Below are 25,411 nucleotides of genomic sequence, written 5' to 3' on the forward strand. Positions count from 1 at the left end.
TCCTATTTTTAGTAATGGAAAAGATTTACAATATTATTTTTTGATGTCTAAAGTGCCTCTCATCTATCACAGAGAAATTTGATATATATATCTCACGCTCTCTGTGTCTCTCTCGTTGCTCTCTTCTACTCCTCAAAATTCCCAAACTCAACCTTCTTCTTCGTCTCCTCTATTGTTGCTGCCATCGGCACCGCTGCCAGTGCCTCTCCCTTCAAATCAACTAGGTAAATCAACCTCCATCCAGGGTCTGAACGAACATGCATTGGGGCTTTTGTCAAAAAAGTTAGGTTATTTTTGTTCGGCGCTTTTGGCTGAGGATTAACTTCGTTTGAGACCACTGAAAGATTTCCATGTTAATTTAGTTATGTCTGTTAGTTAGTATTGACTCATTGCTTTTGTTGCCTCTCTTGGTGAATTATTAGAAAAAGGAAGTCCTGTGTGCAACAGGATTATGAATATAGGTGTAATCTGTTTATTTCTTCTTATTTTTTTAATTTCTTTCCTTTTTTTTCGTGTGTTTTTTTGTTTACTCTTTACAGGGAGAAGGTATGTGTATTCTTTTCAGTTTTACTGCACAACTTTTCCAGGATGGCTTGGGAGAATTTTGGAAAGGTATCAAGTGCAGATTCTACCTTCTTATTAGATTCCTTTGCCAGATGCTTGCACACAGGTTTCTAAAATTTGTGTGATTTTTCATTTCTATTATATTTTATTTGTAGCCACCATTTTCATGTTTTCCCCCCTTTAAGAACTTGCAATTTTCTTTATACACAGTGATGTCTGATGCGGAGACAAGAAGCGCTTTTACAGAATTATACTTCTCTGGTGAATTACTTATTCTCATTGAGGATTTTCTTCTAGAAAGAAGAGTTCTGGTTTGTAGTAATGTATCTTCGAAGTCATTGTCCAAAAGTGGTTCAATTATCAACAATCTGTCTTTAATATTTAATCTCTGGAGATAAATTTCGAAGTCAGAGAAATTTGGTTAAAACAGATTTCGAAGTCAGAGAAATTTGGTTAAAATGCATTCCGAAGTCAGAGAAATTCAAATGATGATGGTGACAACGACAAATATGATACTTCAAGGGAGAATGGCGACAGCAGTGCTAAGGTAGAAGAAGAACCCAAATGTCATGAGGTTGCTCATAATTCTGGTCACAGCAGCAACAAAGAGAGTAATGGTGCAATGGTGAAGAGAGAATTTGAAGTAGTATTATTCAATAGAATTATTGTTTTGAATTGTCATAATTATGTTATAGCAGTTGGGTAATGGAGATGTCATTGAAGTTGTTACATTTTGCCATTGCTATCAAAGGTTTGATGTATTTTATAAAGGTCAGTGATTGAAAAGATGAGATGATGAGTTTTGGCATTTTGCACTATAAATGGCATGCAAAAATTAGAAAAGAGCCAGAGAAATTTGTGAAGTGAGAGAATTTTCCTGGATAGCCACACAAATTTTCTCTCTACAATTTTCTCTGGATTTCTTTGGTACTCAGAGAAATTTCAATTTTCTCTGGTTTGAATCCGGAGAATTTCTCTAGAGAGAGTTTCAATTTTCTCTGGACAGAATTTCTCTGGAGAGATTTTCTCTGGACAAAATTTCTCTGGAGAGAATTTCTCTGTGACTGAAATTTCTCTGGATCGATGTTGAGGGACCTTAGACATTATGAAAATATTTGATGTCCTTTATGCTATAAAATCTTAATATCAGGGACCTTAAAAAAAATTCCCCAAATATTTAATCAATATAATTTTTATAAAACCAAAATAAACGAATTTTAAATATTAAGGTAGCATTTGGTAACTTTTACGTTTTTTATTTATGTTTCTAAAAATTTTATAAACTAGTTTTTGTTTATTTTTAAAAAAAATATTAATTACAAACGTGTTTGGTTTGAACAAAATGTTTAAAAAATTTTAAAAACATAAACTAAAAAATATATTTGTTCAGGCCTCAAATATCTATATTTATTTTTATTATTTATGACAATGGAATCACACACATTATAATTGAAAAAATTAATTAAAAAAATAATTGAAAAAAAATATTCGAAAAAAATGAAAAAAATTAATTAAAAAAATAATTGAAAAAAAATTTAATTAGGAAAAAAATTTATTTGAAAAAAAATTAATTGAAAAAAAAATTGAAAACTGAAAACGTAAACTCATTTTTTAAGTTTGCGTTTTTTTCTTAAATTTGTAAATTGAGACAACTATTTATAAACTAAAAAAATTATTAAACAAATTTTTGTAATAATTTTTTAAATTTTTATAAATATAAATTAAAAACTAAAAACAAAATAATTATCAAACAGGCCATAAGTGTTTTAAATTATTAATATAAACTCGCGATGAGTTTACGAAACTCAACAGAATGTGATTTTGCACTGTGGAGATGCGTGGACCTACATATAAAGTAATTTTAAAATATAAATATATAGTATTTTATCATATTATGACGGATGAAGAAGATGAATAGATAAGATATTATATTAAGTGATTAAAAAATATAAAAAAATATATTAAATGATGATTGATTAAAAAATATATACACGTGATATTTTAAAAATATTAAATAATTTTCCATATATATATTATGCCATTTATGTTGCAGAAGGGAAGTACACAGAGACGTGTAAACCACGGGTCAAAACATGCGTTTTTCTTCTCACCCACGTGTTCTGCACTTATGGCACATTTTTCTTCACACTTTCACCTCCTTACAATGTTATTTATTTATTAATATTTTTATACCCTCAATCAAAATATAAAATTTTTATTTTACAGTTGAAATAATTAGCATTTTATCATCGGGAGACCAGTAAGTTTCCAAAGTCTTAGAATCACTGAAAATGAGGTGTCTATACCAACTCAATGAATTTATTGATCGATAAAGAATGTCACTCTTATATGAATCAAAATGACCAACACTAAATGCATGCGATTATTAATAGAGCATAAACACTCATAATAACTATGAATATAAATTATCTTATCTAATCTCTACATGAACAATTATCCCAAGACAATCTTTTCAATACGTACAAAGCCTGCTAGCACAATGAGTTAAAACTTCACCGTTTTTTGTAGTCATGACAGACATACTCAAAAACCATGCTACAGTCGTATAGATGCTGTGTCCAAATCTATCTTAGACTGTGCACTGTTTATATTCTATAAGAACTAATGATTTGATCTTCCGTGAGGAAGCAGAACTCTACACACCAGATCACATACTTCATAGAATAAATGACACACATGTTGAACAATAGACAAAATAATATAATGCAAATATTACTCGTAATGATTCTCATCAAAATTAGAATAACTGACATTATTAAAAATAAATACTAAGGTCAAGTTTGACATTCTCAAAAAAATCTGAAAAAGTCAAAAAATTACTATTCTATTTAAGTCACATCATCTTATTTAAGTCACATCACCTCTCTATCACATCACTTCAAACCCAACCCATACTCAACTCATATTTCATAAAAAATCAAAAAATACATTTATTTAGGACATTCCAAATAACCCCTAAATCTCATTATATAAAAACATGACTTTTAATATATTTTTCTAACAGATGTAACAAAGGAGTTGGGTTCCAAACAACCAAATGTATAAGAAATTAAAATTTGACACCACTGAGCTTCCTTGCTAGCTTGGAGCCATGCTGTCTTCCTCCAATTGCCCCCACCCAACAAGCTAAAAAATGTTGCAGTCAATTGCCCTTCCTGCTCTTATCAAACAAGGGACTACCACAAACACCCTTTGCTGGCAAGCTACTCTCGCCACTTTATGTATTCTACCAATGCTTTCTTGTCTTGAGACAGACTGAAAAAGTTAGGAACCCTTTTTGAGGAGAAATATATATATATATATATATGTATGGTTTCCTCCTTTTTATATGGTAAGTCAAGTTAAAAAGTTTTTTTAAAAATTTTAAATAATTTTCTTTTTTAAAATAAGAAAACCAACCAATCTACTAACACCATATTTATTAATATTTTTTTTCTTGGGCGTTATTTGAAATAAATTAAAAAAAAATTAAAAAATTAAAAAATTATTTAAAAAATTAAATATTCTATACTATTCATAGGTAGCTTGGCATGATCTGCTCCCCGTATTCAAGGGTTAAGTATCGTGATGACCAGTAACTGAGGTTACTTCCAGCCAATTCTTAAATAAATAAATAAACGCGAGCGGAAATAATATTCAAGTGAGGGTACCAAAATAATTATTGGAGTTTCTATTTAATTAACTTATCAGAGCTGAACTATCTCTACAAAGTGCTTCGTGCCTACCCCACGCGCTGGCCCTGACATATCACCTGAAGGTGGTAAACAACTATCAGTATATGACAGAGTGAGACATATTATACTAAGAGTATAAGGGCATAAAATTCATCATGAATAATTATTGGCAAAATAGAGCTTGATATTAAAATACAGAATATATAATACAGAGATCAAATACGGAAATCATCTATATAATCATAACCACGGTACAGAACGAAACAGAACAGAACAGAACAGATGTATGGACTCAAGAGATGGCTCATACGAACTCTAGAGGTGGTTCCCACCATAGTGTAGTATTTAGTTCTGTATAACACTTTGCTCCACACCAGAAGTCATAACCACGGTACAGAACCGGACAAATGTATGAACTTAAAAGGTGGCTCGTACGAACTCTAGAGGTGACTCCCACCATAGTGTATCACTTAGCTCCGTACAACACTTTACTCCACACCAGAATTCAGATGGTCAATGGATCCATGACAAACAGAGGATCACATTAAAGTCCCTCAAGGCATGGGACTCCCGTGGTGGTACTCGCAAAGCATAATTATATATAAGGTCATAGCCAAATATTCTTTAAAATATAAACAAACATATCCATGAGTTTCACTTTAGCAAATAGGGTTGAGAAAATAATCCACGTAATTGAAATAATAATATAGTTTATAATAATTTATAAAACATAACGTGTATAAAATAAATATGGTAAGTCAAAATATAAGTAAAATACATTTTGATAACTCAAGGTATAATATAACTCACATTAACTTTAATAACTCACTCTTTTGTTCCACTACCAAACTTTAATACCTCACTCTTTCGTTCCACTACCAAAAACTTACTTAACTTTCATAATTTTTTCCTCCATTTTTTTTTTTTTTTTCACCCTATCAAATCCTCTTTTTTATAGAAAAATTGCGGTGGCCACCAAACCAAGTTGCCACGTGTCACCTTCCTATTAATTTTTATTAATTTAAACTTATCCAAACTTCACTTAATTATAAATATTATATTTTGATCCTTTTTATCTCTAAATTCTTAATCATTATATCATTTTATAAAATTACACATAATAATAATAAAATAAATTATATATTTTTTTAACTGTGATTAAATAATGTTAGTATAAATTGTACAGAATAATTAAAAATCTGAATTGTTACAATCTTCCATTCTTTTAAAATTTCGTCTTTAAAATTTGTCATATGCGTAAACTAACCGCTGCGCACTCTGATAAATATATATTAGACGATTAATCTGATAAAAATATTACTTAAAAAAAAAAATTTACCAAAAATAACTCATTGTCTAGTTGTCAAAAATTATTTTGGGTCAAAATGAGAAACAATCGATGACTTTAAAACTTATCATTAGTTTTGTAATAAAATAAAATAAAATAAGAACATAATTAAACAAATAACTGAAAATAAAATGACAGAACCACATGCAATAGTTGAACGAATTTGATATGCGCTTCCATTTCTTTTATCCGCGAACTTTCTACTGATGAAAAATAGTTTCAAAATTAATATCTTTATAATTGGAACTCACTTTTTTTTTTAAAGTCGATTTTTTTTTTTGAATACTGAACTGAAAATTTTATGTATTTAATTATATTATAATTTTGGTAGGTGCTTGACCCCGACACCCTCTATATATTTTCTTTCTTTTGCTATAGCAAATAAAATTTTATCTAATATCCTTCACAAATTATGCACACAAAAAAAAAATATATATATATATATAATCATATAAAATTATAATATAATTAAATCGACGAACAAAATATAATATTTAGGTACTAATTACTCGCTATCCTACTTCTTAAATGTGCGTGTGTCCAATGCTCCAATGATTTTTTTTTTTTTTTTTATAAACCATTGCTTTGATACCACTTGTCACGACCTGCTCCCTGTACCCAAGGGTTAAGCATTGTGATGGCCAGTAACTGAGGTTATCTCCAGCCAATTCTTAAACAAATAAATAAACGCGAGCAGAAATAATATTCAAGTGACGTTACCAAAATAATCAATGGAGCATCTATTTAATTAACTTGTCAGAACTGAACTATCTCTACAAAGTGCTTCGGGCCTACCCCACGCGCTTGCCCTGACATATCACCTGAAAGTGATAACTAATTATAAGTACATGGCAGAGTGAGACATATTATACTAAGAGTATAAGGGCATAAAATTCACCGTAGATAATTATTGGCTAAACAGAGCTTGATATTAAAATACAGAATATATAATACAGAGATCAAATACGAAAATCATCTACATAATCATAACCACGGTACAGAACATATGTATGGACTCAAGAGATGGTTTATATGAACTCTAGAGGTGGCTCCCACCATAGTGTAGTATTTAGTTCTGTATAGCACTTTGCTCCACACTAGAAGTCATAACCACGGTACAAAACCAGACAAATGTATGGACTGAAGAGGCGGCTCGTACAAACTCTAGAGGTGACTCCCACCATAGTGTTGCACTTAGCTCCGTATAGCACTTTGCTCTACACCAGAATTCAAAGGGTTAATGGATCCATGACAAACAGAGGATTACAAAGTGGTCAAACAGAGGTCAGTGGTGGTACTTACAAAGCATAATTATATATAAGATCATAACAAAATATTCTTTAAATTATAAACAAACATATCCATGGGTTTCACTTTAGCAAATAGGGTTCAGAAAATAATCCACGTAACTGAAATAATAATATAGTTTATAATAATTGTACGGGGAGCAAATATTCCGGCAAGCCCGTACTCCTTTCTTCCGAGCTCCGTCGATGGCCGATCACCTGCGAGCAAGGAATGGTGAGCTACTCGGCGGTGTGTGGCCGGAAACACCCTCCGACGATCAAGTTAGCACACACCTAAAGTTGGATAGAGAGAAGGGAGAGAGTGTTTGAGTGTAAGAATTCCTTACAGAGATGTTTGTATATCTGCGTATGGGAGGCGCAGACATGCTTATATACCCTCTGCGCCCCATATCCACTCCCAGTCATCTCCTGACACGTGGCTCCGTTGTCCCATCTGTCAGCATAAACTTTGCTGAACATCACCTAATCTAACTGCCTGCCCATTCTCCTGGGAGCTCGGCAGCCGGGCAATTCCATCTCGGCCATCGTCTGCCATGCTGCGCTTCATGCCCAAGTACTCCAACAGCTAAGCTTAGATGAGGACCGGACTCGGCGGCATCTCGGCAAAGCCGAGCTTGGGACTACTTACGCTTGTCTGCGGTCGACCTTCCTGCCGAGCAAACAGGTACCTCGGTCCAACCTTGCCTTTCCTGGTGTTGGACTTTTCACCTGACCGGCTTCGTAATCACGGATCCTTGCAGCTCGGTCAATCAACGCGCTGCCTTAACCGAGCAGCTTCCATCAAGGCCGGGCCACACAACTCGGCACAACTCTGTCCGGCCCAAATCTGTCCGGCCCAAATCTGTCTGGCACAAAGTCCATATCATTAATCTCCCTCTCAATTGCCCCTTAATTCCGTCCGCTGAAGCGTGACTGGGATTACCTATCCTGACCGGCGTAATACTTCCTCGGTCCTCAACATGCAAGATGGTGACCGCACTAAGAAAGCGAGCAAGGTCCGCTCCACGACTTCCTTCTTGGCGAGCAACATCAGCTCGGCCAAGGAACTCCAAAGAAGGGGAGCTAGGTCCGCTCCGCGACTTCCTTCTTGGCGGACAAGATCAGCTCGGCCAAGGAACACCAAAGAAGGGGAGCTAGGTCCGCTCCGCGACTTCCTTCTTGGCGGACAAGATCAGCTCGGCCAAGGAACTCCAAAGAAGGGGAGCTAGGTCCGCTCCGCGACTTCCTTCTTGGCGGACAAGATCAGCTCGGCCAAGAAATACCAAAGAAGGAGAGCTAGGTCCGCTCCGCGACTTCCTTCTTGGCGGACAAGATCAGCTCGGCCAAGGAACTCCAAAGAAGGGGAGCTAGGTCCGCTCCGCGACTTCCTTCTTGGCGGACAAGATCAGCTCGGCCAAGGAACAAAGAAGGGGAGCTAGGTCCGCTCCGCGACTTCCTTCTTGGCGGACAAGATCAGCTCGGCCAAGGAACTCCAAAGAAGGCGAGCTAGGTCCGCTCCGCGACTTCCTTCTTGGCAGACAAGATCAGCTCGGCCAAGGAACACCAAAGAAGGGGAGCTAGGTCCGCTCCGCGACTTCCTACTTGGCGGACAAGATCAGCTCGGCCAAGGAACTCCAAAGAAGAGGAGCTAGGTCCGCTCCGCGACTTCCTTCTTGGCGGACAAGATCAGCTCGGCCAAGGAACACCAAAGAAGGGGAGCTAGGTCCGCTCCGCGACTTCCTTCTTGGCGGACAAGATCAGCTCGGCCAAGGAACACCAAAGAAGGGGAGCTAGGTCCGCTCCGCGACTTCCTTCTTGGCGGACAAGATCAGCTCGGCCAAGGAACTCCAAAGAAGGGGAGCTAGGTCCGCTCCGCGACTTCCTTCTTCTCGGACAAGATCAGCTCTGCCAAGGAACACCAAAGAAGGGGAGCTAGGTCCGCTCCGCGAGCGGCTTCTTTCTTGGCGGACAAGATCAGCTCGGCCAAGAAACACCAAAGAAGGGGAGCAAGGTCCGCTCCGCGACTTCCTTCTTGGCGGACAACATCAGCTCGGCCAAGGAACTCCAAAGAAGGGGAGCTAGGTCCGCTCCGCGACTTCCTTCTTGGCGGACAAGATCAGCTCGGCCAAGGAACTCCAAAGAAGGGGAGCTAGGTCCGCTCCGCGACTTCCTTCTTGGCGGACAAGATCAGCTCGGCCAAGGAACACCAAAGAAGGGGAGCTAGGTCCGCTCCGCGACTTCCTTCTTGGCGGACAAGATCAGCTCGGCCAAGGAACTCCAACGAAGGGGAGGTAGGTCCGCTCCGCGACTTCCTTCTTGGCGGACAAGATCAGCTCGGCCAAGGAACTCCAAAGAAGGGGAGCTAGGTCCGCTCCGCGACTTCCTTCTTGGCGGACAAGATCAGCTCGGCCAAGAAACACCAAAGAAGGGGAGCTAGGTCCGCTCCGCGACTTCCTTCTTGGCGGACAAGATCAGCTCGGCCAAGGAACTCCAAAGAAGGGGAGCTAGGTCCGCTCCGCGACTTCCTTCTTCTCGGACAAGATCAGCTCTGCCAAGGAACACCAAAGAAGGGGAGCTAGGTCCGCTCCGCGACTTCCTTCTTGGCAGACAAGATCAGCTCGGCCAAGGAACACCAAAGAAGGGGAGCTAGGTCCGCTCCGCGACTTCCTTCTTGGCGGACAAGATCAGCTCGGCTAAGGAACACCAAAGAAGGGGAGCTAGGTCCGCTCCGCGACTTCCTTTTTGGCGGACAAGATCAGCTCGGCCAAGGAACTCCAAAGAAGGGGAGCTAGGTTCGCTCCGCGACTTCCTTCTTGGCGGACAAGATCAGCTCGGCCAAGAAACACCAAAGAAGGGGAGCTAGGTCCGCTCCGCGACTTCCTTCTTGGCGGACAAGATCAGCTCGGCCAAGGAACTCCAAAGAAGGGGAGCTAGGTCCGCTCCGCGACTTCCTTCTTGGCGGACAAGATCAGCTCGGCCAAGGAACTCCAAAGAAGGGGAGCTAGGTCCGCTCCGCGACTTCCTTCTTGGCGGACAAGATCAGCTCGGCCAAGGAACACCAAAGAAGGGGAGCTAGGTCCGCTCCGCGACTTCCTTCTTGGCGGACAAGATCAGCTCGGCCAAGGAACTCCAACGAAGGGGAGGTAGGTCCGCTCCGCGACTTCCTTCTTGGCGGACAAGATCAGCTCGGCCAAGGAACTCCAAAGAAGGGGAGCTAGGTCCGCTCCGCGACTTCCTTCTTGGCGGACAAGATCAGCTCGGCCAAGAAACACCAAAGAAGGGGAGCTAGGTCCGCTCCGTGACTTCCTTCTTGGCGGACAAGATCAGGTCGGCCAAGGAACTCCAAAGAAGGGGAGCTAGGTCCGCTCCGCGACTTCCTTCTTGGCGGACAAGATCAGCTCGGCCAAGGAACAAAGAAGGGGAGCTAGGTCCGCTCCGCGACTTCCTTCTTGGCGGACAAGATCAGCTCGGCCAAGGAACTCCAAAGAAGGCGAGCTAGGTCCGCTCCGCGACTTCCTTCTTGGCGGACAAGATCAGCTCGGCCAAGGAACACCAAAGAAGGGGAGGTAGGTCCGCTCCGCGACTTCCTTCTTGGCGGACAAGATCAGCTCGGCCAAGGAACTCCAACGAAGGGGAGCTAGGTCCGCTCCGCGACTTCCTTCTTGGCGGACAAGATCAGCTCGGCCAAGGAACTCCAAAGAAGGGGAACTAGGTCCGCTCCGCGACTTCTTTCTTGGCGGACAAGATCAGCTCGGCCAAGGAACTCCAAAGAAGGGGAGCTAGGTCCGCTCCGCGACTTCCTTCTTGGCGGACAAGATCAGCTCGGCCAAGGAACAAAGAAGGGGAGCTAGGTCCGCTCCGCGACTTCCTTCTTGGCGGACAAGATCAGCTCGGCCAAGGAACTCCAAAGAAGGCGAGCTAGGTCCGCTCCGCGACTTCTTTCTTGGCGGACAAGATCAGCTCGGCCAAGGAACACCAAAGAAGGGGAGCTAGGTCCGCTCCGCGACTTCCTTCTTGGCGGACAAGATCAGCTCGGCCAAGGAACACCAAAGAAGGGGAGCTAGGTCCGCTCCGCGACTTCCTTCTTGGCGGACAAGATCAGCTCGGCTAAGGAACACCAATGAAGGGAGCTAGGTCCGCTCCGCGACTTCCTTCTTGGCGGACAAGATCAGCTCTGCCATAGAACTCCAAAGAAGGGGAGCTAGGTCCGCTCCGCGACTTCCTTCTTGGCGGACAAGATCAGCTCGGCCAAGAAACACGAAAGAAGGGGAGCTAGGTCCGCTCCGCGACTTCCTTCTTGGCGGACAAGATCAGCTCGGCCAAGGAACTCCAAAGAAGGGGAGCTAAGTCCGCTCCGCGACTTCTTTCTTGGCGGACAAGATCAGCTCGGCCAAGGAACAAAGAAGGGGAGCTAGGTCCGCTCCGCGACTTCCTTCTTGGCGGACAAGATCAGCTCGGCCAAGGAACTCCAAAGAAGGCGAGCTAGGTCCGCTCCGCGACTTCCTTCTTGGCGGACAAGATCAGCTCGGCCAAGGAACACCAAAGAAGGGGAGGTAGGTCCGCTCCGCGACTTCCTTCTTGGCGGACAAGATCAGCTCGGCCAAGGAACTCCAACGAAGGGGAGCTAGGTCCGCTCCGCGACTTCCTTCTTGGCGGACAAGATCAGCTCGGCCAAGGAACACCAAAGAAGGGGAGCTAGGTCCGCTCCGCGACTTCCTTCTTGGCGGACAAGATCAGCTCGGCCAAGGAACTCCAAAGAAGGCGAGCTAGGTCCGCTCCGCGACTTCCTTCTTGGCGGACAAGATCAGCTCGGCCAAGGAACTCCAAAGAAGGGGAGCTAGGTCCGTTCCGCGACTTCCTTCTTGGCGGACAAGATCAGCTCGGCCAAGGAACACCAAAGAAGGGGAGCTATGTCCGCTCCGCGACTTCCTTCTTGGCGGACAAGATCAGCTCGGCGAAGGAACTCCAAAGAAGGGGAGCTAGGTCCGCTCCGCGACTTCCTTCTTGGCAGACAAGATCAGCTCGGCCAAGGAACACCAAAGAAGGGGAGCTAGGTCCGCTCCGCGACTTCCTTCTTAGCGGACAAGATCAGCTCGGCCAAGGAACTCCATAGAAGGGGAGCTAGGTCCGCTTCGCGACTTCGTTCTTTCTTGGCGAGCAACATTAGCTCGGCTGAAACTTCGGAGTTAAGCAAATCATCAACTCGCCAGCCAGAGTAAAACATCTCGTTGGAACCTCGCAGTTGAGCAAATCATCAACTCTTCAGCCGGAGTAAATCATCTCGGCTGGAACCTCGCAGTTGAGCAAATCATCAACTCTTCAGCCGGAGTAAAACATCTCGGCTGGAACCTCAGAGTTGAGCAAATCATCAACTCTTCAGCCGGAGTAAATCATCTCGGCTGGAACCTCGCAGTTGAGCAAATCATCAACTCTTCAGCCGGAGTAAAACATCTCGGCTGGAACCTCGCAGTTGAGCAAATCATCAACTCTTCAGCCGGAGTAAAACATCTCGGCTGGAACCTCAGAGTTGAGCAAATCATCAACTCTTCAGCCGGAGTAAATCATCTCGGCTGGAACCTCGCAGTTGAGCAAATCATCAACTCTTCAGCGGGAGTAAAACATCTCGGCTGGAACCTCAGAGTTGAGCAAATCATCAACTCTTCAGCCGGAGTAAATCATCTCGGCTGGAACCTCAGAGTTGAGCAAATCATCAACTCTTCAGCCAGAGTAAAACATCTCGGCTGGAACAGAAGAGTAGGCCCCTCATCCACTATTATTTCGGGCACAACAAAGCTCTTCAGCAAAAGTAATTCACTTCTATTACATTGACAAAAAGAGTATTTGCATTCAGAAGTGTAGGGGAAACAAGTCCCTCAAAAAATTACATAAGGCCGCATTCCATGGCCGGGGTACGCCTTTGCCATCCAAATCTTCTAAGTGGTATGCCCCCTTGCCTGGTTATCTTGTAAGGCTCTTCCTAGTTTGCCCCTAGCTTGCCTTCACCCGACACTAGTGCGTTGCCCATGACCTTCCTTAAAACCCAGTCGCCCACTTGCCCGTTGCCATCGAGGTTGTCTCCGCGGTGGACGTCGCTGCATCATCCTCTACTCGGATGTGCTCATTGATGCGCTGCATTAGGTGCCACATGGATGTCTGCTGGTTCATTGTAAGCGAATCCCTCAGCCTATGTCCGAGCGGGAGACCGCGCTTATATTGCGTGATTGCAAGGTTGACCGGGCAATCCAAGATCTCGTTGAAGGTTTCCCAATACCTCGAGTTGTATGCCTTCAGTGTGTCGCTCGGTTCCATCTTGACACTAAGTAAATGATCGACTTCCTTTGGTGTTTTTGTGTTGGTTTTGAAGCGCGTCACAAAGGCTTCGGCCAACTGATGCCACCGTTGTATGCTCCCTTCCGGCAACCTCTCGAACCACTTCAAGCCCAGCTCGCCTAAACTTGATGGGAAGATCAGGCACATAAGTCCGTAATTTCGCCTATGTCCGGCCATAACCTGTCGGAAGTGGCTCACATGCATGTAAGGATCGGTTTTCCCATCGTAAAGCGTAAACTTTGGCTGGTGGAAGCCTGCCGGAAGCGGTGTAGTTTCTATTTCCAGGGAGAAAGGGGTGGCACTCAACCTGGCCAAATCTGAATCCACTAGGAGTGGCGCTGCTTGGCGGGGTGGAGGCATTCCGACCTCCTCGCTGGCGTGAACCCCGTAGGATAGCCGCTGGAACGCCGGTATCCTCTGAGCTTCGCACCGACGAGCCCACTCCTTTAAGACCGCCCGTAAATCCTCTGAATGAGCGGAGTAAGAGTACCTCGACGTCGTCGCCGGACGTAAGGGTTTGTAGGTGCTGTCTTGCGCGCTAGACTTTTCTGCACGCACGTCGGAATCACCAACCTGGTAACTCCTGGTAATAGATATGGACTGTGTACGTCGCTGACTCTGATCGCTTGAACGGCGGGAGGGGGGGTGCGCTCACTGTGGTCTCCCACTCTAGCTACACCTTTCCCTTTGAAATGTCGCTTTAGATCCTCCATCTCCGCCGCCATTCGCCGGATGACAGCGTCTTGATCCCTCAGCTTATCTTCCAGACGTTTGGCGTGTGAGTCTCTCCTCCGCCGATGACCGTCTGGACTCCGCGAATGTCCATGACTTCGTCCGCGCTTGTCCCGCGCGTCTCCTGACTGTTCGCCAGTGGGCGTCCCCAAGTCAGCCATTGGATGGACAGCAGGAGGTCCCTCTCTCCTCCGGGTGTACTACGGGGTGGCTCCGTCGATGGCGGACAACGGGAACTCGTCGTTGTTTGCCATGGACGGCGATCAGATGAGCCTGGAAGACAAGGTTTTGTCTGTCAAGTTTCCCACAGACGGCGCCAATTGTACGGGGAGCAAATATTCCGGCAAGCCCGTACTCCTTTCTTCCGAGCTCCGTCGATGGCCGATCACCTGCGAGCAAGGAATGGTGAGCTACCCGGCGGTGTGTGGCCAGAAACACCCTCCGACGATCAAGTTAGCACACACCTAAAGTTGGATAGAGAGAAGGGAGAGAGTGTTTGAGTGTAAGAATTCCTTACAGAGATGTTTGTATATCTGCGTATGGGAGGCGCAGACATGCTTATATACCCTCTGCGCCCCATATCCACTCCCAGTCATCTCCTGACACGTGGCTCCGTTGTCCCATCTGTCAGCATAAACCTTGCTGAACATCACCTAATCTAACTGCCTGCCCATTCTCCTGGGAGCTCGGCAACCGGGCAATTCCATCTCGGCCATCGTCTGCCATGCTGCGCTTCATGCCCAAGTACTCCAACAGCTAAGCTTAGATGAGGACCGGACTCGGCGGCATCTCGGCAAAGCCGAGCTTGGGACTACTTACGCTTGTCTGCGGTCGACCTTCCTGCCGAGCAAACAGGTACCTCGGTCCAACCTTGCCTTTCCTGGTGCTGGACTTTTCACCTAACCGGCTTCGTAATCACGGATCCTTGCAGCTCGGTCAATCAACGCGCTGCCTTAACCGAGCAGCTTCCTTCAAGGCCGGGCCACACAACTCGGCACAACTCTGTCCGGCCCAAATCTGTCCGGCACAACTCTGTCCGGCCCAAATCTGTTTGGCACAAAGTCCATATCATTAATCTCCCTCTCAATAATTTACAAAACGTAACTTGTATAAAATAAATATGTTAAGTCAAAACATAAGTAAAATATATTTTAGTAACTCAAGATATAATATAATTCACCTTAACTTTAATACCTCACTCTTTCGTTCTACTACCAAAAACCTCTTAGCTTCTATAATTTTTTTCCTCCATTTCCTTCCTTTCTCTCATTTCTTTCTTTTTTTCTCTTTCTTTTCTTTTTCTTCTTCTTCTTTCTTTCTTTTTTTTTTTTTTTTTTTGTTACAGGGAAATCCTCCCACCCTCCCGCAGGTCCAAGGCAGCGCCCCATGAGGAGATCACCAGGGTGTCCTGTTATCCGTTCCGAGTAAGAGACTATAACCTGGAAGCTTGTCCCGACCTCCTAAGGCAAGCTTTGATTAAGTCAGGACTCGCACAGCAAGGGAGCATTAAACCCACACCAAGTAGCTGATGAGGCATCCTTGAGGTCCAACCTCCTAACCAACAGTGCTTCGCCCAGGAGATTGGCCCAAGGGGAGAATTGAACTTATGACCTTTGGGCTTAAATCCCAGCAAATCCTCTCTTTTATAGAGAGATTGCCGTGGCCACCCAACCAAGTTGTCACGTGTTACATTCCTATTAATTTCCATTAATTTAAACTTATCCAAGTTTAACTTAATTATAAATATTATATTTTGATCACTTTTTATCTCTAAATTCTTAATCATTATATCAATTTATAAAATTACACATAATAGTAATAATAAAATAAATTATATATTTTCTTAACTGTGATTAAATGATATTGGTATAAATTGTACAGAATAATTAAAAAATTTAAATTGTTACATAACTTGTGGAAAAAGTCACTAGGACAAAATTATTATTTTGTCTTGGGCAAATTACATATACACCCCTCGAGGTTTGGCTAAATTACAGATACCCCCCTGAGGTTTGAGAAATTACGAATTCCCCCCTAAATGCTATATTTGCATAAGAAATTAGGGGGTAATTTGTTATGAAATATAAACCTCAGGGGGTAAATTGTTATGAAAATACAAACCTCAGGGGGCGGGATGTAATTTCCGAAACCTCAGGGGGGTATCTGTAATTTAACCAAACCTCGAGGGGTGTATATGTAATTTGCCCTTTTGTCTTTTAAATTCAACTATTCAAAAGTCAAGGAGTTAAAAATCAAAAAGTCAAAAGGATAAAATGATCATTTTGATTTTATTACAATATTTTATTACACATCTTTTCATAAAGAATAAAAAATTATTTCAAACATATATCTTTTTTTTTTCTTTTTTTTAACTAAAAAATCAAAAAAAATATATTTATATAACACATCTCAAATAACTCCCGAATTAGAGAATGCTTCATATTAAGAGAGAATAACATCTATAGATCCACCGCCTTAGGAAAAAGACAACAAGAAATATAATATAATTCTCCTAACACAAAAAAAAGTCAAATAATCTTGGATGGGATCAGGAAATATATAGTTCCAGCTTGTTTCAAATTGAGATCAAAATTGGATTCGTTTAGTTTGGCTCACGGGTCCATTTTTTAGATCCTTTTTGATAATTCGAACCGTTCAATATGTAGAACTCGTCGAGTACTACATACTTATAAAAAATCACGTTGATCAAATATCAATAGCTATGTGATCAAATCAGTTTTGTATAAAAAAAATAGACGGTGAAAAAATTAATGGTTGATAAAAAACTATTTTGTTCACATAGCTATCGATATCCGATCAACGTGATTTTTTACAAGCATATAATACTCGACGAGTTCTACACGTTGACGGTTCGAATTATCAAAACGAGACCCATAGTGAACCCCCACAAACCCAACAGTACAATCCAGTTCGATCTTGGACTGGACCAAAGTCACTGCCAAATATATATATATATATACACATTATTTCCACCACTAGCAACGTATGGAAAATAACCTCTTATTGTGCAACGTTAACACCGATTAATTTAAACAAGTCCACTCTTCTTAATTCGATACAACTTTAAATGTTGTAATGGATCATGGAAGCTGGTTTGAGAGTTGTCTTTTTATAAAAGAATAAGAAAAAAAATAAAAATAATAATTTGATAGTTTTTTATAATTTTTTAAAATTTTAACTCTAAATCTTGATTAGCCCTAGAAGCAGATTAAAAATTATTTTAAAATAATCAAAAAAAAAAAAATCAACAAATCTTTCGTCAATCACTAAAAAAATCTAATATCACATCAAAATTTTTTTTTATTTACTTATTAAAAACAGTTTTTTTTTTTTTCTCAGCATTAACTAAAAACAAATACTATATAAAAAAATTAAATATAAAAATTAAAAAAAAAAAACACTAAAAAACCACCATTAACACCTATAACTTAGCATTGTTTGGGAAGTGGGTTTGGATAGATTTGGGATTAAAATAATCTCAAAAAATAAAATAGATTTTTTAATCTCTAACCCATAATTATTATCTTTTTTTATCTAAAAAAAAAAAAATGAGTTGACCCTCGAGGAGGCATCCCCGTTGACCCCCTCTCTCTCTCATTAGTTAATTTTTTTTTTTTTTCTTTCCTTCTCCTCTAATCACCACCTGCCACGTGTATATAGAGGGTGGTGAGAGTGGTGATTAGAGGGGGTCTCAATCACTACTCAAAAAAAAATTAAAAATTCTTCTCAAATTAAATTTTTTAATCCCAAATTAAAATTATTAAAAAGACTAAAAAATCAAAAAATCACTTACTTTCTAGACGAAGACTTATTAAGCTGCGGACGCTTACGATTGGCGGCTCATAGATCTTATATCCTCAATCAAACGGTCCAAATTAACAGAGGAGACTCCACCTTTGGTCACAGATTGTCTGGCCAAACTAGCCATCCAATCGGCCGACCTCGCAAACTCCTCCTTCCTGACCTCCATCACGTCGTTGACCATCTTCTCAACAATGACTCTGTCGCAGGTGTCCTTCATGTCCAATCCAAGCTTCCAAACCTCCCCAACAAATCTACTATTGATCTGTTGATCCACAAAGTGTGGCCAACAAATCATAGGCACTCCCTCGAACAGACTCTCCAGTGTCGAGTTCCATCCACTGTGAGTCAGAAATGCCCCAACAGATGGGTGTCCCAGGACCTCTTCTTGTGGTGCCCAACCCACTATGTACCCTCTCTTCTTGGCCTCCTCCCGGAGCTCGGTTGGGATCTGACTCTCCCACCCTTTTCCGGCCATGGAATCCGGCCGTATGACCCATAAGAAGCGCTTCCCGCTGTTGACCAGGCCGACCCAGAACTCCACCAGCTGCTCCTCTGTTATTGTCACGAGGCTTCCGAAGCTAACGTAGACCACCGATTTTGGCGGCTGCTCGTCCAACCAGCTTAAGCAGGTTCGATCTTCTTGCCGGAAGCTGCTGGAGGAGAAGGAGGATGCGGGAGCTGTGTCGACTGCCAGTCGGGCTTTGAGGTGGGCGTGGAGTGGTCCGATGGTGTAGAGATTTGGGCAGAGAGTGCGTATCTGAGAGAGTAAGAGTCCTTCCAGGTCTTCAAATGTGTTGAGTATGAGGCCGTCAGCTCGAGGAACTTGATGTCTCTCCGTCATGTAGAGTCGGATGTTTGGGTCATCGGGGTCGCCTCTCCGGCAGAAGCTCGGAAGATCTCGACGCCGGAGAACACCTTCCATGCCCGGCACGCTCGATATCAGCGCATCCAACTCATTTTCTACAGTTAATTTCCATACACATATGTATAAATTCTCTGAGTAAACCTAAGTGTATAATAGTTCGTTCAAAAAAAAAAAAAAGTGTATAATAGTTATAGGATTGGGGGATTTTGATTTGCCATGTAATGAAGAATATCATAGAATGTGTAAAACATATAGGAGGAGTACCTTGGAAAGGAAATTCTCCAGATTGAAGGAGGATGGGAAGGCAGAAGAAAAGCCAGAGAGAACAAGGGCTGATAGTACAGCAGCAAACGATGGGAAGACCAATCTCTTTAGCAACATCAATGGTAAAACTCAAGATTCCATCTGCTATAATGAAAGTGAGGGGAGGACGAGCAGCAATCGCGGAAGCTGGGAGCAGAAGCATCTGTCGAAAAAGAGGCTTGGTAACAGCTTGTAAAGCATCGAACATCTCCATGAGTTGATCGCCCAATCGAGGGTGGTCTTCGGGAAGGCCATCGGAGATGGAGTCCAAATGGAATCCGGGATAGCGACTGAAATGGGATTGGATGTTGGTGAATCGGAGTAGACGACTGCGGATGTGGTCGGTGACCAGGAAGGTGACGTGGAGTCCGGATAGGCATAGAAGTTCTGCTAGCTTCAGCATGGCGTTTACAGGCCCCTGTAAGGGTAGGGGGAATATGAGTACATGAGGAGGAGAATGGAGTGCCTGTTGCTGCTGCTGCTGTTGATCCTCCATACAAGCTGCTCTTCTTCCCCACTTCTTGTTTTTTTTTACAAGTTTAATACATGTTAATTTTCACAAAGTACAATAATTAATTCCACTAGCCACTGCAACCTTATCCCATTCCAGATGAAGAACAGTAAATGATTGATCCTCTCTCTCAGCTAAACGTGTCCACTGGTCGACCAAACATACAAACTTTTGTTTTAGTTTTTTTTTCTTTTAATAATATAATAAATATTATAAATTTTGTAAGGGAGCAGCTTGTCTGTGGATTGAAAGTGAACTAGACTGTCGTTTCATAAAAAAACAAGGAACTGGACTGGACTATTTAGGCATGTATACTTTATTAGGATTCTCATTTTGATAATCAGAAAAGCTTCATACCCCCACTGGGGGTCGACCCCCAGTGAGGTGTCGGCACCGGATTGGTCGAAAAAAAAAAACTGTTTTTTTTTTTTTTTTTTTTTTTAAGTCTTCAGCCACTGGGGGCGCGCCACGTCACTGGGGGCGCGACCCCCAGTGGGTGTATGTAGCGCTGTTGTTTGATAATTTAAATTTTTTTTAAATTATAATATAAAAGTTATTTATGAAAAAATCAATCGGATATGATAATTGTAATCACATCAATTTATTACATTTATTTCTTAATTTTTTTTATAAATAAATATAATAAATTAATATTATTAATAGATTCCGTATTGAAGTTTCATTACTGCATTACTATTTGTTATTGAAGTGTAAAAATTAAATTTACATTTCAGATGTAATGATATAGCAATTAATTAAGGTATCTGACACAACACACTCTCTCTCATATCTTCTATAACCATCAACCAATATTATCACTTACACATTATTGGATTTAAAAAATGAATTTAAAAAAATGAGCTCATATATCATTTTTCATTTTTATATTTGTTTTTTTTTTTTTTGTATCAGCAAAAGAAAGTTTTATTGATGGAAAAACATACAAAGTATGAAAAAGTATATCAATAAAGAGGAGAGTGCAAAGAGCATCACTGTGTAACACCGAAATCTCAACAAGGTTGGCACCAAGATGCACACGCCGATCATCTGCTAGCACAGAATTCTAAACTCGAAGTTGGTGAGCAACCAACAAACAGAGCAAAACAAACAAGCAGACAGCAAGAACAGAACAATAACACCTATGACCACCAAAAAGCAACCCCAAGCACACAACTGGTAGACAACAACATCTAGTAGCAACAATAAGCACCTAAACGCACTGTTGCTCTTGCTACACATGCATAAGCAGCCCAACACACTACAAACATCAAGAACAGAACGGACACAACTACAACCCAGAACAGTAGCAGCAGCAGTTGGGCTACAACAGCACAACAACAACGCCTTCACCCCAAGCACTGTTGAACCTGATTCGAGTTCAGCACTAAATCTAGAACTGTGTACTGCACCCCTGAACACAACATCAAAAACTTCATCAAGGCAGACATCAGCAACACCAGCAGCATCAGCAATGATGAGACCAGTGCAGACATCAGTAGTTTGGCACACAGAACCAACAACGATGAGACCAGTGCTGCCATGAACTCCATTCAGACCAACAACCAATTCAAACCAACAACCAACCAGACAAAGAGCAGAAGACTAATTGGTTAGACCAAGCACAACACCTGAGCACCAACCCAATCCACCACAGAACCAGATAACAAACCCAATCCATCACAAAACCAGACAACAAAGATAGAAGAACATCAGCATGCGGCCCAGACAACAAACCTAAACACTTGAAACCAACCCATCCATCTACATTAGATGCAGCCTAGGTTTTTGGCACAAAAGTTTTGAAATTCGGGTGTAGTGACTAGGCATTTAGAAACCTAAAAGGCTTTGGGCCCCAATCTCTCTCATCTTCCATGAGTAATAAATGACAATGATCCGAGAACCTTCTTGGTAATCCCCATAGTTTGAAGCTAAATTTCTATACCCATTCTGGACTAAGTAAGAACTTGTCTAACCTACTCCATTTGGCACCTTCTTGAGAGTTACACTAGGTGAATTTTCTCCCCAGCATTGGGATGTCACATACTTCCAGATGCTCTATTAGCTCATTGAACTCAGTCATGCCACTATTTCTTTGAGAATGGCCTAACCTCTCTGATAATTTCCTGACTTCATTGAAATCACCCCCCAAACACCAAGGTTTTTCATAAATTGACTTTAGATTCTTCAATATGTCCCATACTCTTCTCCTACCAGCACCATCATTTGGACCATACACATTAACAAAAGCGCAATCAAAGCTGCTAAAAAGAGTACCTGATAGGATGATGAAATTCCTATTACTACGGCAATCTAGGAATTGAAATACTTCTGGATTCCAGATGAATAGTAAACCACTAGCTGCTCCCTCTGAGTCTACTGCCATAAATTCCATCTGTTCATTAGGCCAACATGATCCGACAAATTCCTCATTGATTACTTGTCTCTTTGTTTCTTGCAGTAGGACCATATCTACCTTCCTTTCATACAACAACGTTTTGAGTTTTCTTCTTTTAAGAGGCTTACCTAGCCCTCTAATATTCCAAGATAATACATTCATTGAACACAAATGCATTCACCAGACATCAGGAAGGACAAATTAAATTGCCTTCCTACTCCTTGGTCCCAGTATCTCCTTGTCATTTGCTTCCAGTTCCATCAACTTGCTGAACACTTCGTCCTCATTATCTTTACAATTCATCTCAAGAATCTGCCCAATTTGTAGGGATGCCTTTGCCTCATTAAGTAATAGTTGTCTACTACCAGATTTTCGTGCCATAGATAAAGAGATTGTTGCAGTTGCCGACCTAAATATGGCACCTTTTTTGAACTTCAAAGATGAATTAGCCCCTACTTTCAGATTACCTTTTCTCTTCACCTGAACTATTGCTATCCCTTTTCCTTTCTCTTGTTTGTTTGTCTTTCTTGTTTGAGCTAGCATTATAGACTCTCTTTGTGCCACCGATTGGTACTCCTCTTCTACTCTAACTTAGGCTGACTTTCCACTACTAAGTTGAGCATTATTCTCCTTTGATAGCTAGGACTCAGATTCACTTATCCTAGAAAATCTATGGCCCAATGTTTGGCCACACTTTAATACATTGGCCTGACCTAAAAGTACCTCAATGTTGAGCCCAGGCCCATTTTTCTGAAGCCCACTTAGGCTTCTCATGAAACCAAGAGTAACCACTCCTTCCACCACTATCCGGTTACCTTTATTTTGAATCTGTATAGGGTTTATCACTGATTTGACCGACTTTTCCCCACTTGCACTCCCATTACTTTCATTTTGCAATTGCATACATTTTGTCTGCCCTATGTGCATGATAGTCTCTTCAACCCTAAACCTGCTAAGCCCCCTACCTTGTCCATCAATGTCAGTATAAGCATCATTGCTTACCCCCTGACCCACCTGCCTCCTCAATGCCTCATTTGTCTATCTCTCCTCCAGCCTGGCCCTCCATGTCATCTTCATCATCCACCTTCTTACTGCCCACTACAGATTGCTACTTGTGTTCAACCTTCTTACTGCCCAGAACAGATCTCTGCTCTTGTTCCTCACCATTGGAAGTTTGATGTGCCTCTTGGTTATGATCACTATAACACTTGCACTATTTGTAAATTACCTCCGATATAACCACCTGTTCTTCACATACTTTAACTAGGTAAGTTGACCCCTTGCAACTCAAAGTAATTGTTTTGTTTATGGACTCCATACATGTTGTGGCAATCCTCACCTTCCCACTGTGAAAGGACTTCATTCTAGTTGTATCATCATCAATACCTATAATTTCCCTTCACAACCTTCCAATATTACTGAACGTTTTACTACTCCATAGGTTTAATGGCACACCATAATAGGTAAGCCATACAAGCCTTTCTTGCTCAAAAATCATCCCCTTCGACCATTCCTTGATAAACTCACTCCATTCGTATACCCACCCCTCCATAGTTTTGAGATTCTCTTTCAAACTTCCCACTGAGTCAAAGGTCAACACAATATCTCTACCACCACCATCTCTAACCTAGATATCTCTTATTCCTTTGAGCTTCAGTTCCTCTTTAAACTCTACCACAGAGTGTAGAGGTTTGAGTCTAACGATCGCACTATCATAAAGCCAGCCATTTCCTTCCTCGAAAGCTGATAGAGTAATGCTTGCTGTGTGTGCTAATCCTTTACCACTTAAAGCTTGTGCATACGACTTTCCCCTTTGTACCATATTTGGGACTCTGCTAGTATTGCCATTAGCCCATCGTCGAACTAGAACCTTGAGTGACCGTTGATTGACCTCCTTGCCTTTTCCAAAATATGCTTCTTTTACTTTCAATGCTCTGTTGTCACACCAGAGTCCATGAGCTTTTTGGACTGCCATACTTGTTGCCACTGGAAAAGCATAATGTACAAAGCCAAATCTTGATCTAGTCATCTTTCTCCTTTTGTTGGGAATGAATACATCCTTTACAATCCCGAAATTTGTAAATACTTTAAACAACCCTTTTGGATCCATCGATTCAGGCATATTATCCACAAAGATCGTATGAATCTCTTGTTCTAATTCATTATTCCTACTGCCTTGATTACCATGCTTTCGCAACACTGTCCTCCATCCACTGTCCTCCATTCCTTAGCTTTGACCTCAATATACAAATATTTCTTACAGACTAGGATCATATTTTTATATTTGTTAGAGCATTTTTATTCAAGTTCAAAAATTAGACCCACTTATTTTGTAGAGTATTGCTATTCAAGTTCAAAAATTAGACCTAATTTTCAAGCCATGTGGTAATCAATTAGGAGGAGAATTCTATTACACACCCTTGTACCATACGCACCCTTAATTACATCATTTTCTTCTTTAGTTATGACCAAATTTTTTCTTTAGTTATGACATTATTTTGAGATTTCTGTTATGACTTTTTGTAATTGATTATGATTTTTTTTTTTTTTAGTTATAACTCAAAAAGTATGAAGTTATGTCATATTTTTCTATAGTTATAAAGCACATATGGTGCACAAAGGTGTGTACCACAGTCTTTTCCTCAATTAGGATATCTAAGTCAATACTTTCTCTCATATTTTTTTTTAATCATCAATCAATCATATCAATTATACACATCATTAGGTCTAGAAAATGGGTTTAGCAAGTGAGCTTATATATCATTGTTGGGTTTTTTATAACTAGTGGTAAACCTGTACTATGCATGGAATGTGAAAAAATTAATAACATATTTTTATAGAAAATAATACAAATAATTAGATTTTTGTATACTAATTATGAAAAAAAAAAGATTGAAAACTACAATTTAAATTCCACAATTTTGTCAAAATTTATCTATCAATTTTTGATTTGTCACAACTTCAACATGTAACTTTCAACCTGTAACGGCTCGGATTGAGATTCAACCCTTGTTCTTGTTTGTATAAAGATGGTTGTATTATAAAAGTTTTTTTTGTCAATGATTGGACTTAGCATGAAAATATTTTAAGTGTAAAAATTGGATTTTTCGAAAATAATTTTTGGTGGTAATTATTCTTTATATATATATATATATTAAATAGTCTAATTTGATTTTATGAGATTTTTCTACGAGATATTAACCACTTTACTTCAACGCTAAGCTTAGAAATTTCAGTTGGAAAATTATTTTTACACTAAAACTGGGGGAACCACTTTTTGATTTAATAGCATTTTGATTTTTTTGTATTTTTCTTTGAATCTAGATGGGAGGTATTTCCTTATTTACATTATAAACTTAAATAAATGAAATATAAATGTAAGAGACTAAGCATTTACTTAAATGGTTACAAATGGAAATAAGGTTAATATGCTCGGAGTGCCTTAGGAGCTGAGCTGTATGACTTGATGTGTCCTGGATGACCGCTCGAGCGGTGAAGAGGGTGCAACTAGTATTTTGCTCTGCAAATTGAAATTGTGAGAGCTTGAGTTCACTGCT

General features: G+C 41.0%; 1 protein-coding gene across 4 annotated transcripts; it reads right to left on the reverse strand.

Moving 5' to 3' along the window:
* Positions 1 to 4,164: 4,164 nt before the first annotated feature.
* On the reverse strand, positions 4,165 to 19,727 carry LOC145789167 (7-deoxyloganetic acid glucosyl transferase-like). Of its 4 annotated transcripts, none has more exons than XR_014337703.1 (4): positions 18,910 to 19,707; positions 17,770 to 18,740; positions 6,328 to 6,824; positions 4,165 to 4,336 (listed from the first exon to the last, which is right to left on the reverse strand). XR_014337703.1 is itself a non-coding variant. In XM_082882690.1 (3 exons), the coding sequence occupies exons 1-2, from the start codon at positions 19,442 to 19,444 to the stop codon at positions 17,803 to 17,805; spliced, it is 1,473 nt and encodes a 490-aa protein (XP_082738816.1). In that variant the 5' UTR covers positions 19,445 to 19,727; the 3' UTR covers positions 4,165 to 4,336; positions 17,770 to 17,802. The 4 variants fall into 4 exon arrangements, 2 of the variants coding, with proteins under 2 accessions (XP_082738816.1, XP_082738815.1); XR_014337704.1 differs by having other exon boundaries at positions 6,328 to 6,428; positions 18,910 to 19,701; XM_082882690.1 differs by lacking the exon at positions 6,328 to 6,824 and having other exon boundaries at positions 18,910 to 19,727.
* Positions 19,728 to 25,411: the final 5,684 nt, after the last annotated feature.

Source organism: Camellia sinensis, chromosome 8, assembly GCF_055761805.1.
Source record: "Camellia sinensis isolate YWXY chromosome 8, ASM5576180v1, whole genome shotgun sequence".
Taxonomy (NCBI): domain Eukaryota; kingdom Viridiplantae; phylum Streptophyta; class Magnoliopsida; order Ericales; family Theaceae; genus Camellia; species Camellia sinensis.

Coding starts and splice junctions, on each gene's coding strand:
- LOC145789167 (XM_082882690.1), bottom strand. CDS start 19,444: ATGGAGGATCAACAGCAGCAGCAGCAACAGGCACTCCATTCTCCTCCT. Junction 18,741..18,909: donor TGGAGAATTTCCTTTCCAAG/GTACTCCTCCTA, acceptor AATTAACTGTAG/AAAATGAGTTGGATGCGCTG.